Below are 13,497 nucleotides of genomic sequence, written 5' to 3' on the forward strand. Positions count from 1 at the left end.
CGAGGTGACAGTGCCGCCGGATTTAGTGGAGTTCGCGGACGTGTTTAGCGAACAGGAGGCGGACCAACTGCCACCGCACCGGCCTTACGACTGTCCCATTGACCTGGTACCTGATGCGAAACTCCCGACGGGCCGCCTATACTCCATGTCTGAACCGGAGTTGGCCGCATTGCGGGACTTCATTGACAAGAACCTTGCCCGGGGTTTTATCCGGCCTTCGTCTTCGCCCTTGTCTGCCCCGGTTTTGTTCGTCAAAAAGAAGACCAGGGATCTAAGACTTTGTTGCGATTACCGGCGCTTGAACGCCATCACGATCCGTAATCGCTACCCGTTGCCTCTGATTCCCGAGTTGTTGGAGCGGCTCCGGGAGGCCGCGGTGTTTACAAAACTGGACTTACGTGGAGCTTACAATCTGGTCCGACTCAGGGCGGGGGACGAATGGAAGACAGCCTTTGGTACCTGATATGGACATTTCGAGTATACGGTCATGCCGTTCGGGTTGACCAATGCCTCAGCTGTCTTCCAACATTTTATGAACGATATCTTTCGGGACCTTTTGGATCAGTTTGTTGTCATCTACCTAGACGACATCTTGATCTACTCTACGTCTCGGAAGGATCATCAACAGCACTTGCGTCAGGTCTTGCAGCACCTTCGAAAGCATCGCTTATTTGCCAAGCTGGAGAAGTGTCAGTTCTGGCAGACCACCATCGAGTTCCTGGGGCACCGTATATCCCCTGAAGGAATTGCGATGGAGCCAGGCAAGGTGGAGGCATTACGAAGTTGGCAATCTCCTCGACGGATGAAAGACGTTCAGAGACTCCTCGGGTTTGCCAACTACTACCGGTCCTTCATCCCCGGCTTTGCTTTCTTGACCGCGCCCCTCACTCGGCTCCTGCAAAAGAAAGTGCCGTTTCACTGGGGGTCCACGGAACAACATGCGTTCGTGGCCTTGAAGCGCGCTTTTACAAAGGAGCCGATCTTGAAACACCCTGATCCCCATTGCCCCTTTGTAGTCGAGGCGGATGCGTCCGACATCGCGGTGGGGGCGGTGTTATTGCAGGCTCACGCCCCTGATGGCATCCTTTTCCCTTGCGCCTATTACTCTCGGAAACTCAATCCTTCCGAGCGCAATTATACCATCTGGGAGAAGGAGTTGCTGGCTATCAAGGCGGCGTTCGAAGCCTGGCGACATCACCTGGAGGGGGCCAGGCATCAGGTCGAAGTCCGGACAGACCATCGGAATCTGGAGTTTTTGACAACAGCGCGGAAGCTCAATCAACGCCAGATCCGGTGGTCTCTGTTTTTTGCCCGGTTCCACTTCAAGGTCACGTATATCCCCAGTGCCTTGAACCAGAGGGCGGATGCCCTGTCTAGAAAGCCGGAGTACTCAGACCCTGCTGATTCACTGCCCCCCCGGACGGTCCTACCCGTCGAGTCCTTCGCTGCAATCCAGGAACCCGTGGATTTACGGTCGTTGATACGGAATGCGCAGCGAAACGACGAGTGGGTGGAACAACGGCGGGCAGAGGTAGGGCCGACATCCCTGTGGACCTTTGACGAGGACCTTTTGAGGTATCGGGATCGGCTCTACGTGCCTGCAGGACCGCTCCGTGGATTGGTTCTCTCCCAGTGTCATGACACTCCGGCAGCGGGACACTTTGGCCTGTTCAAAACTTTGCACCTGGTTTCCCGTACGTTTTGGTGGCCTCGCCTGCGACACAACGTGCAGACGTACGTCACGTCGTGTGTGCAATGTCGACAGGCCAAATCAGCGACGGGAGCTCCTCCAGGCTTGCTACAGCCATTGCCGACCCCGGACAGACCCTGGGGAGCTGTGTCCATGGACTTCTTGATGGAACTGCCTCCGTCGTCCGGTTTCACTACGGTCCTAGTGGTGGTGGACATGCTCACCAAGATGGCACATTTCATCCCCTGCCGGAGATTGCCGACAGCCCGCGCCACCGCCCGCATGTTCATCCAGCACGTGTTCCGGCTGCACGGCCTACCTGACTGGGTCGTCTCTGATCGTGGTACACAATTCACGGCCCAGTTCTGGAAAGGGCTGATGGCCGCTCTTGACGTTCAAGTTTGTCTGTCCTCGGCGCACCATCCCGAAACCGATGGAGGGACGGAGAAGGTGATTGGGATTCTGGAACAATATCTGCGCTGCTTCGTGAACCAGCAGCAGAACAATTGGGCGGAGTACCTCGCCGTGGTGGAGTTTGCGTTCAACAACTCGCAGCACTCCTCCACACGGACGACGCCTTTCATGGCGAACGTCGGGTACCACTCTCGTTTTTTCCCTCTCACCCCCGTGGACTCTCCGGTCCCTGCAGCGCAGGATTTCCTCTCTGAGCTTCAGGCGGTTCACCAGATGGTGCGCCGCTACTTGAATCAGGCGAAGGAGGATTACAAGCGGGTGGCGGACAGGTCTCGCCGTGCGGTGCCGGAATTAGCCGTGGGTGATCGCGTGTGGTTGTCCACGCGGCATCTTCCGTCCCACCGGCCTACGAGGAAGTTGGACCACCGGTATCTGGGGCCGTTCCCTGTGGAGGCCGTTATCAATCCGGTGGCCTATCGCCTGACCCTCCCGCGCTCGATGCAAGTACACCCGGTGTTCCATCGCTCGCTCCTGATCCCTGAGCGGTCGGATTGTCCTCTCCGACGTCCCTCTTCGCCCCTGCCGTCGTCGCCTGAGGTGCACGCATGGCCATCGCACAGAGTGACCCGGATCCGTGACTCGAGATGGCTCAAGGGTCGGTTCCAGTATTTGGTCGACTGGGCGGATGAGGACTCGGACGGGGGGACCTGGACCGATGCGACGGCTGTGCATGCTCCAGCTTTGGTGCAGGCCTATCATGGACGATTTCCCTCCCGACCGCATCCCGAGCGTCAGGCCCGGGGGAAGGGCCCTGCGGTGAGGGATAGTGTTGTGGCCCAGCAGGAGCCGTTGGAGTTGCCTCCAGACTCCGACAGCGAGGTGTCCTCTGAGTCGGCTCAAGAGGAGGTGGGGACCCTGGAAAGGGTTCCGACGCTGAGCAGAGCGCAGAGAGGCTGGTTGGCCACCAGGGGGCGCCTGAGGCATGGAGCAGTGGTGAAAGCCAAAGGAAGGGGGCTCCTGATGTCATGCCTTGGAGCAGTGGGGAGGAGTCACAGGACAGTGAGTCAGACATCAGCAGTGAGCTATTAGATGCTCGTTACCGACGTGCTACCCGGTGTAAGGAGCAATTGAGCAATTACAGGAGATAATGGCTCTCAGCTGCTGATCATTAGACTCCTCTCCAGACTATAAAGGGACTGCTTGTGGACACACCCTTTGCAGGAATCAACTGATCATTGGAGTTGGAGAAGCTCAGATCTGTGTCGTACTTTGGCAGGCTGGATTGCTGCTAAAGGTTTTACCTGGATTACTGTCAATCTGTTCCCTGGACCTTGGCTGCTAAAGTGATTATCTGGAGCTTGGTAGCTGGATTGCTGCCAAGGGGTGTCGCTGTAGCTGGATTGCTGCCCAGAGTGCTATCTTGACCTTGGCAGGCTGGATTGCTGCCAAGGTGGAACCTGTATGTCAATAAACATCTTTGAAGAGACTTTGTGTCGGAGTGTCTTGGTATACAAGAGGAGGGGGTCAGAACACATGTCTATGATTCCTCAGAAGCTTTTACTAATCTCATATGTTCTGTATGCCCTGAACAGCAGTTCTAAGATTGGCACTCTGCAGACTCAATGTGGATTCTGAGGACTGTTAGCAACCTATTTGGGAAGTAAGATGCTGGAAAGGCTGTTTTATAGGTTATACACAGTTCAGCAGAAAATATGTGGACTTAAATTATTTCAGTCCATTTACCACTTAATTAACATTGATGGACTACAGAGTGAAGTAAGATTTTTTTTCCCAAGTTGGTTATATTCAGAGTTCCAGGCACTCTGCCCCGCTCAGGTCATGACTTGATCTGAAAAGTCCTTCCATTAACTTTGCAACCACAGCTAGTTCAGTTCTGCTGTCTTTAAAGCTTGGAAAATATTATGGATGGATAACTCATTATTCTCAAGTGGCTGCTTCTCTTTGTAAATCTGAAGGAACCAATAATTAGGCTGCCTGAGAAGAGAAAGATACCATTGTATGTCTTATCAAAGAACATTCACACAGTTCCCATTCAAAGGCCTGCTAAGAATGTTGGCAAGCAAAAGTGCCAAAATTCTGAAGAAACAATTTTCTCCTGAAGATCAGGTTAGGCCTGCAACATTCTTCAATATTGACTAAAACAGTTTAAATCTCTATTAAATCTTTCCAAAATACTCCGAATCACAATAGAGCTGGACGGGACCTTGGAGGTCTTCTAGTCCAAGCCCCTGCTCAAGCAGGAGCATTTCAGGAAAGTGACTGTCTTCTTAAAAACCTTCAGCAATGAAGCATCCACAACATCTGAAGGCAAGCTAAGAGAGTATGCTACAATTCAAGTCATCCCCAGCCACATCCTCTCATTCTGCTATGAGCTCAGTTAAGCAGCCCTGGGAATGTTGTTCTCTTACCATCTCAGTTTCTCATATGCAATAACAAAAAGATTACTTTTTTGCAGGATTAAAGCTAGAAGACTGGTGTTAAATACACTGAATGCCAAAATGCTACAAATGTTAAGCATTCTTACTGAGCCATAGGGCACAGTGCTTAGAATGCAGGATTGCAGGCTAATTTTGTCAACTGCCAGCAGTTCAATCCTGAAAATTTACTCAAGGTTGACTCATTCTTCCATCCTTCTGAGGTCAGTAAAATATGGACCTAGATTGTTGGAGCAATATGTTGACAGTAAACTGCTTAAAGAGGGATGTGGGCTTTTTAAAAAATATATTTTTATTTTTTACCATATGGCACATGTTATCCAGGGATCACCGTGGTGGCTGGCTGCCTCTGTGAAAGGATTTTTTTGGGCGATGTTATTTTTACCCCCAGGATGCCTGAGTGTGCGTAGGCAATCAGGAGAGGCTCCTTTCTTGTCCCTACATGGTGTATTCATTCACGAGAACGGAGCCACCAATTTCAGTGGTACACAGGCCCAGCGTATTACTGTGTGACCCACCGCAGCCCCCGGAGAGGGCTGTAAAACACAGTGAAGCGGTATTTAAGTAGGTGCTATTGCTATTCTAGCCTTTAATAAATCTTTAACAAATGTATATTTCTCCATCAAACTAACACCATTACAACTTCGATGTGTTATCCTAGGAACTAGGGTCCTCTGAATGGCAACATCTAGAGAGGAAACAAATCCTTTTTCAAACTTGAACCATCATAAGGAAAGCAAAGGTAAAATAAAAACAAAATTCAATTTAATAAGGCTGCCACAGGCTTCAATAAAAAATTATCTTCTCTCCGAAGTTTGATTAAGTCTTTCATTAATCGCCTTACTCTATCTCTTAAGCATCCCTTAAGCTACACTTAAGCAAATAATGTTATTCTGATATTTTGCCCGCTGCAATGTTTTATTATTCTTTATTTGCAGGAAACATATGTTCAGAGAAAAATAGTCTCTGATATTGCATCAATTTAGCAATATTCTAGTATGGCAAACATCAACATTTGCATTCTGACAAAAACTATAATAAAATATTAATTGCCCAGCCATTGGAGTTCAAGCGCAGCATCCATACAAAGAAGTCATAATGGAATAGAAGGTGAAATAAATGAATTGCTAGTTTCAAAAAAAAACCTTTCCCAACCTTGTCAGAATAACAATAATTGTACTTATTATTATTTTTTCACTATGGTTCTTTAGAACAAATCTGAGACGATTTAAAGAGTTTATTCCTATGTAATGTAGATAAGAAAAGGGAGTTATTGTCCCAGGTTTATTGGTTTGAAATAGAAATAGAAGCATAAGCTGCAGGAATAATAACCCACTTACTTGTATTGAGCACCAGAATCCAAGAGATAGATCTCATTCAATGACAAAGTTCTATTTGTTTCAGGAGAAGGCCTATTCAATAATAATAATACAAATTTAATGTGTCAACATCCTGTTTCAGGAATGCAGTTTATGAAGCTATTGCTTACATTATACAGTTAGATGATTAACTTTGCCATGCATGAATAATGTTTAACAATAACACATTCGGTTCGTCTGTTACATATAATAGTCTAGGTATCTATGAAGTTCATGTTTAACCAAGACCTGAATGGCTTGGACGGGCTGTTCTCTCTCAGAAACCTGGTGTTAACCAAAAACTCAGGACAGAGGTGGTACAGTAGCTATTATCATCCAGTACCCACTTGCTTCGTTGAGGAAGAAACTTGTCCTGCTGATGTTAATTAAGATAGTGGTTAGCATCATCCTTAAGAAGCCATCACTGAACTCAACCACATTGGAAACTTCCATCCTGTCTACAATTTTTTCTTTTGGGGAAAGATAGTTGATAAAATCATTGGCATACATCACGAGATCCCAGAGGAAGTAAATTATCTGAAGCCTTTTAGTCAGGTTTCAGATCTTGCTTATTAAACAACATTGATTGCTCTTGTGGATAACATCTGGCAGGAGCAGGATGGATCTGGTACATCTATCTTATTCTCCTTCATCTCTTCCCTCTGTGTGAGGTACCTCAGAGTTCAGTTGTATGTCTACTTCACTATATAAAGTTTTTGGAAGGTTATCTAATGTCTCAGGTGAACTATGATCAGTATGCTGATGATACCCAGCTGTCCATTTCTACCATAGACAACCAAATGAGGTTATGGATGCATTGTCTTGGTGTCTGCAAACTGAGGGGGCCAAATGGAGAACTGCAGGCTTTTAGGTCAACCCTTAACAAGACTGAGTGACATTGAATTTGAGGGAGCTTAGATCTGGTGATTTTCCACTTGCTCCACCCCAAATGGAAAAGGTCACAATTTGGAATTCCTCCTTGACTTGTTCTTAGAGGAACACATGGAAACTGTGGCTAGGAGAGTTTTAGCACTTTTTCTTTGGCACTAATTACATCATTTTCTGACCTAAGAGGCACTAGTCAATCGATCATGGCTTGGTCACTTCCTGAATAAATTTGTCAGTCTCCCAGGTAAACCAAACAAGAAATATAATCAGGTGACCTAATTCCATTTTATTCTCAGGCCACATTAATAGACTTTTACAAGTCTTAAAATTCAAATGCCTGTCATCACTTTTAACAGTCTGATATATTAGGACTGATCCTTTTAAAGTTTCTTTCTTTACCCATTAAGCATTGAGAACTCCTCACCCTTTTATCTGATCAATTCCTGGGCAGTGTCTTATCAGCTGGTCCCTTAAAAACATTCCCATATATCATTACAGAATTATTGCAAGGCTGTCCACATGTGGCTGTTCTTGAACAACATCTGGAAGCTTCAGCTGGTTTAGAATGCATTGGCATGGGCAGCTATGGGCTCACTTTGATGTATTTATTTTATACGTCCTGTACTGCAATGCATTGACTCCCAATATGCTTCTGGATCAACTCAAGGTGGTATCATCATCTATAAAGTCTTTTGCAGCATGGAGCCAGATTATTAGTACAATGTTTGTTTGTAAATTTATTAGCTACATGGTAAATCTCTCTGTTCCTTTCTACCAATCCCCTTCAATCAGGCAGGAGATTCTGTAGGTTTCATCTATTGAAAGAATATCATCTTGTGGGACCCAGAAAGTGAGATTCTTCTGTCAAGGCACTTGCCCTTTGGAACATCTTATCTTCCAAGATTAGATTAGCCCTGACCCTGTCAGCTTTCCAAAGAGCTTTAAAGATTTGGGTTTGTTCCCGGGCACTGGAATTTAGATTAGCTGGACCCTGTGGGATGTTCATAGTTTATCAGATGTGTTGTTTTTTTTAATCTCAACACTTATAGATTTTTTATATTTTTTATTTAGTTGTTATTTTATGTATGACTTAATTCCTTGGATTGAACTATCATGTAATACATACTTTCAAAAAATAGATAAGTATGGAGGAAGCTGCGTAGCTGTGGCAATTCCTTTTCCTTTATCTTTAACCATCATTTAAATCTGTTTTAGTTTCTATTCTAAAGCAAGTACTCCGACCAAGGCTCAGTTGTTCACTGAAGCTATTTTTAAGACTTCTTTTAAAAGGGCAGTTTTCCAAATTTTAAGTCATGCAGTCCTTGGCAACAGGGATAAGCCTCTGCTCACATTTTGTACTTCTATGGCAACCATCACAAGGATTCCATTTTGACAGTTTCCCAGTAATAATTTTGAACACACAAATAGCCAGAAGAGAAAGCAACAAAATCTTAAAAGCCAGCTTCTACTTCTGGCTGGTCGTGGCGCAAGGCAGATTCTTCTTTGTTGCTTCTCCCACAAACAGGTATAGAGAGAGCCCAAAGCAGTATGAAGATTCCAATTCTATAATCCCCACATAAATTAAACACCCAGAAGCCTAGAATAATGCTACCGCCAATGGAGATTATCATTTCAGGTCTAAGAAGCCTAAAATGACATAAGGACAATATTTGATGAGTTGGAATGCAAGAAAAAGGTTTGCTTGTCGCAATCAAATAGTAACCAATTTATCACTTAATTTGAATTAAGCTGCTAGATACTATAATGCTAGATATCTTTTTGGTTACACAATCAGCAGTTAAGTGCAAGGACTTTTATTGCTCTTACTTGTAGTGAATGATAGCACCATTTGGGCCTGTACTTGAAATGGTAGCAAAGCTCAAGTCAACAAAGTTCTCTTGCTGCCTGAAAAAGACAAACATTTCATGAAAAAAAAAAAACCAAATCACAGGAAAAATCCTCAGATTCTTCCTAGCAATATTTCCTTCAGTTGCCTCTTCTCTTTTGGTCTTTTGCCATTCTCCCTTAGCTGGGTAGGATTTGAAATGCTAGGAACTATTATAAGGAAAAGGTACACAACTCTGAATACTAAGAAACAGAGGCCAACCAAAGTCATCATCTTTCCCTAGTCCAGTTCAGTGAGGTGATGTAGATTCTGGAGATGTGGAACCTAACCACTTAGTCATGCAAGCCTTGTTCAGCTTACTCTATAAGAGTGGTTCTCAACCTGTGGTCCCCAGACCCCTGGGAGGGACCATGATATTTTCACAGAGGATCTGTGAAGGATTGAAGAAATGTTATGATTTAAATCTTAAGTCTTGGGGGGTCCGTGGCCATGATCCGTGACCACAAAAGGTATTTAAAGGGGATCCGTGGTGAAAAAAAGATTAAGAATCTCTGCTCTAGATTAATAATAGGTAGGAAATCAACCAAAATTTGGAAAGCTGAAAGGAAGCTGGAATTAGACTAATGATCCTGTTAGGCTCTCCATCCACTAACAATAAACAATAGCACTAGCAAAAACACTTAGACTTATATACTGTTTCACAGTGCTTTACAGCCCTCTCTAAGTGGTTTACAGATTCAGCATATTGCCCCCAACAATCTGAATCCTCATTTTACCCACCTCGGAAGGATGGAAGGCTGAGTCAACCTTGAGTCTGGTGAGATTTGAACTGCCAAATTGCAGGCAGGCAGCAGGCAGGAGAAATAGCCTGCAGTACTGCACTCTAACCACTGCACCACCTGTTCTGACCTAGGCTTCCTGATACAGTAAAAAGCACACGCTTAGTCCCCAAAGCCGTCTTTTTATTTCAAAGGCTGTGAATTATGTTCATTCACAGCCTGTAATGAGTCCCAAATAGTTGTAAAGAGTCCTACAGTAGGCTGCCAAAGTCTTTCGGGATAAGGCTGATAAGCACCTATCTTTATCTTCCTGGAAACGCTGCCTAAGACTTACTTGGCAGTTAGGTTGGCAAGGCCACATGGAGCAAAAAGTCAAAACAGAGCTTCAGAAGGTAAACTGACCAGCATGAACCAAGTTGCTTCCTGCAAAGGCTCACGTACCTTTGCTACTCCTTTTTGTCCTATGGGAGGGGCCAATCATTTCCAAGCCTTACTCCCCAGTTGTCCCTTCTGTCTTAACTGTTCTTGCCTTCTGGCAGCTCTGCGCATGCGCGCATTGGGAACAGGGGCAGCCTGTTCCTCTGCCTCGCTGATGTCTGACTGGAGGCTCTGGAGACAGCACATAACTCCCAGATAGTCCTGGCTCCCTCTCGGCTCTGACACAGAGCCCTCATCCGAGCCTATCCCAGACTCCAGGACTGATCCTGTTCCTCCCCAACCTCCTCGCTGTCCGACTGTGCTGCCAGCTCTGCAGGCTGCTGGCAGACCACAACACCACCGTGGTTCATTAAATGTTAGCTGGAGTGCTTCCGAATAGGTTATATATTCAAGTTTATTAATTTTGTCTTAAAAGTACGGGAGGGTTGAATTTACAGTCCTCAAAACATTGCAATTTCTAAAATTGAAAATGGCTAAAATTTTGAAAGACAGCCAAATGGTATAATATATCTGCTCTCACATGAAAGCTCATGAGATTCCGTGGCTGATTTTTAAAAAGAACAATTTCACTTTTTTGGCATATGCAAATGTTTTCATTTTTAGCATGTGGAATCATCTAACAGTCCCTGTCATCTCTACAGTTTGCTGAATCTGGACTGCAGTAACCCATCCCACGTTAGTCTTTTTTTCTTACCTACGAAATTCCTCTGCTTTATCTGCTGCTATGATTTCTGTAATGTTGCCCTTCGGAACCTGGCAAGCATCAGACAAAGTTGTATTAAATCAATAAAATAGAATAGCCTCAGTCAGACTTTTTACAATTTTCTGCATACCTACATTTTTTTCTGATATGCCATTGTTAGCTTCCCTCCATTACATACTAGCATTCAATAGGTGGACTGATAATTACAAAATGTCTATGCATCAAGTTATGAAGAATATATGTCAATAACATAATCAGAAACATTCCGTATTGGAGATGAAATAGAAATTTCATAGGTTGCTCTCATGGAGAACTTGTGGTAGGGTCTGGAGGAAGGACTATTTTTATCTTACTGAACTTTCACTACTACTAGTAGTAGTAGAGCAGCTTTCAACACACTATTGATCACGCTATCCTTTGGCACTACCTATGAGAGTTGGAAGTTGGAAGCACCATTTCACAGTCCTTCTACTCTTTCCTGAATTGCAAATTCAGTTGGTGATGAAAGGAGGGGAGAGGACAGTTCCTTGTTCATTTCCTTGTGTCCCAGAGTTTGGTATTTTCTCAACTCTTAACATCTACCTAGCTAGATATAAAGACTGGAAGTGTCACCCAGCAGTTCACAGTGAGGTAGCATCAATTTGTAGATGATATCCCGTACCTTCACTCTGTGCCAAACGGAAGATAACAGAACACACAATGCCTGGAGGCCTTCAGGATATGAATGGGGAGAAAGAGGCATGGCCTCAACCCAAACAAGACAGAGTGGCTACTTATTAAGAAACTTACTGATTGCAGGATAATAGGTTGTGCTTCTCCAGAGAATGTAGGCCCATAATTTGATGGCCCTTCTGGACTCATATTACCCCTCTGTTCAGGACCCACGTTAGTTATTAACCATAAAGGCCTGCATGGCTCAAGGTTGGCTATATTTTTCCTAGATCCATGATGCTGTTATGCTATTCATGTAAGTGTTCACTCCAAGTAATACCCCTCTCATAACAAAAGTCTGTAAAACTGTACCTCCTTCTCCAGCCAATTAAATAGCTCACACAATGCAACAGCATCTTTGATCTGTCATTAAAAGAAGAAATAAAAGTTAAAAATGTAGGAGAATTTGGAAGAATCCATCCAGTGTTTCTCCGAAAATAAAACAGGCTCTTATTTTCTTTTGACTTCCGAAATAAGCACTTGGCCTTATTATTTTTGAGGTGCAGGAGGCGGCGAGTGTGGTCACCTCATGGCTGCTGCTGTGTTACAATATTTTGGGGGAGGGCTTACTTTCTGTGCAGATCACTTACATGAGCCTTCCTCATGCCTTCAGCTTCCGCCACATTCTTTACAGCTTTTGCTATGCAGATGGGGGTGTAGGGAGTGAGGTAGCGGTGATCCTGAAACATGGACAAAACAAAAAAGCAGAGTTTGGTCAGGACTCTAAGTACCTGATGGTCCAGGTGTGGCATGGCATGGTCACTACAATAAACTACATTTTCTTCAACATCATATCTGTGCTTAGATCATAATCTGCTAATTTACTCATTTCAGACTCTATCTGTTTTGTATTTATATCCTTCTTGACCAGAACTCAGAGCATCAAAACGCTAAAGGACAAGAAAGGTTGGAGCTATTAAAGTATTTTGGGTCATGTTTGTCCCATGTGTGAGATATTATTGTAAACAGCAGAATAAACAGCAATAATAAGGCTCGAAATTGAGAGACATAATCAGGGAATAAATTTTTAATCAAAAATTTAAATTCCCAAGGTCAGAAGAACTGCAAAATAGGCTGCTGAAGGAACTTCCTAATGACCTCGCCAAACCTTTATGTATCATCTGCAAAAAATACTAGAGAACTGGCAGGCGACTAAAGGAGGACAAATTTTGTCCCTGTGTTCAATTGGAGGAGGGGGGACCTCTAAGGTAATTGCCAGACACCAGCGTGGATTAATCAAGAAAATAGTCTCTGATATTGCATCAATTTAGCAATATTCTAGTATGGCAAACATCAACATTTGCATTCTGAAAAAAACAAGCTATACAAAGAAGAAGTCATAATGGAATAGAAGATGAAATAAATGAATTGCTAGTTTCAAAAAAAAAACCTTTCCCAGCCTTTGTCAGAATAACAGACTACCAGATCAATCTTATCTTGTTTCTTTTTTCTAAAAAGTGAGAAACTTTGTTGAACATCTACAAATATAAATTAATTTTAGGAGGTCACTGAATGCAACTTTCCATGATGTTCTGATTAGCATTTAAGAGAGAGTCCTGATTTAAGAAATCAAGTGCATCAAAAATACGGAAATTGATAGGAGTATTTGTAAAAAGGGTTTTGGAAGACTGATTGCAAACTGAATCTGAGTCAGTGATGGGATATAGCAACAAAAACAGACAAATGCAATTTTAGACTGCTGAGTTTCCTTTCTATCAGAATTATAAAATAAATATCCAGAATTATAAAATAAATATCCAAATATCCACACACAGTGTGTGTGTGTGTGTGTGTGTGTGTCTTTCCCTCCCCCTCTCCTTCCCTCTCCCCCCCCCCTTTAGATGCTGATAATCTAATCTGCCTGTCTTTTTCTAATTCAACATATTTCTTGAATAAATTCTTTAAACGTACTGGTCATTTCATCTATCCAGAAACCACTAGCAGCTTCCGAGATCTTGGCTTCGGACATAAATTGCCTGTTAGTATGTACACACCTTGGGAATGGCCTGAGTTAGGGCATAGCTGGCTTTATCACTGAGCCAAACTTTCTCATGTGGAGAGAGAGTTTCACAAATTGATTTCAGAACATTTAGGATGGAATCGTACGGCAGCACTTGTACATGCAATTCGGGGTCCTGAGCAGAATCCAGGGACAGATGCTCTCTCACATTTGTGTCTACCAAGCGATTACCATCGATAAATAACCTAAAAGAG

At 44.1% G+C, this 13,497-nt stretch overlaps 1 protein-coding gene across 5 annotated transcripts in view; it reads right to left on the reverse strand.

Moving 5' to 3' along the window:
- The window catches only part of XPNPEP1 (X-prolyl aminopeptidase 1), a 45,234-nt gene that overhangs the window by 12,982 nt on the left and 18,755 nt on the right, over nucleotides 1-13,497 (reverse strand). For all 5 annotated transcript variants that reach the window (XM_081956461.1, XM_081956458.1, XM_081956459.1 and 2 more), the window contains 6 exons: nucleotides 13,278-13,488; nucleotides 11,874-11,963; nucleotides 11,596-11,646; nucleotides 10,564-10,622; nucleotides 8,634-8,711; nucleotides 5,901-5,972 (listed from right to left, as the gene is read on the reverse strand). In XM_081956461.1, the coding sequence (XP_081812587.1) occupies nucleotides 5,901-5,972; nucleotides 8,634-8,711; nucleotides 10,564-10,622; nucleotides 11,596-11,646; nucleotides 11,874-11,963; nucleotides 13,278-13,488 (561 nt within the window). The remainder of the gene's footprint in view (nucleotides 1-5,900; nucleotides 5,973-8,633; nucleotides 8,712-10,563; nucleotides 10,623-11,595; nucleotides 11,647-11,873; nucleotides 11,964-13,277; nucleotides 13,489-13,497) is intronic.

This window comes from Natrix helvetica (assembly GCF_964273705.1).
Source record: "Natrix helvetica genome assembly, chromosome: 5".
Classification (NCBI taxonomy): domain Eukaryota; kingdom Metazoa; phylum Chordata; class Lepidosauria; order Squamata; family Natricidae; genus Natrix; species Natrix helvetica.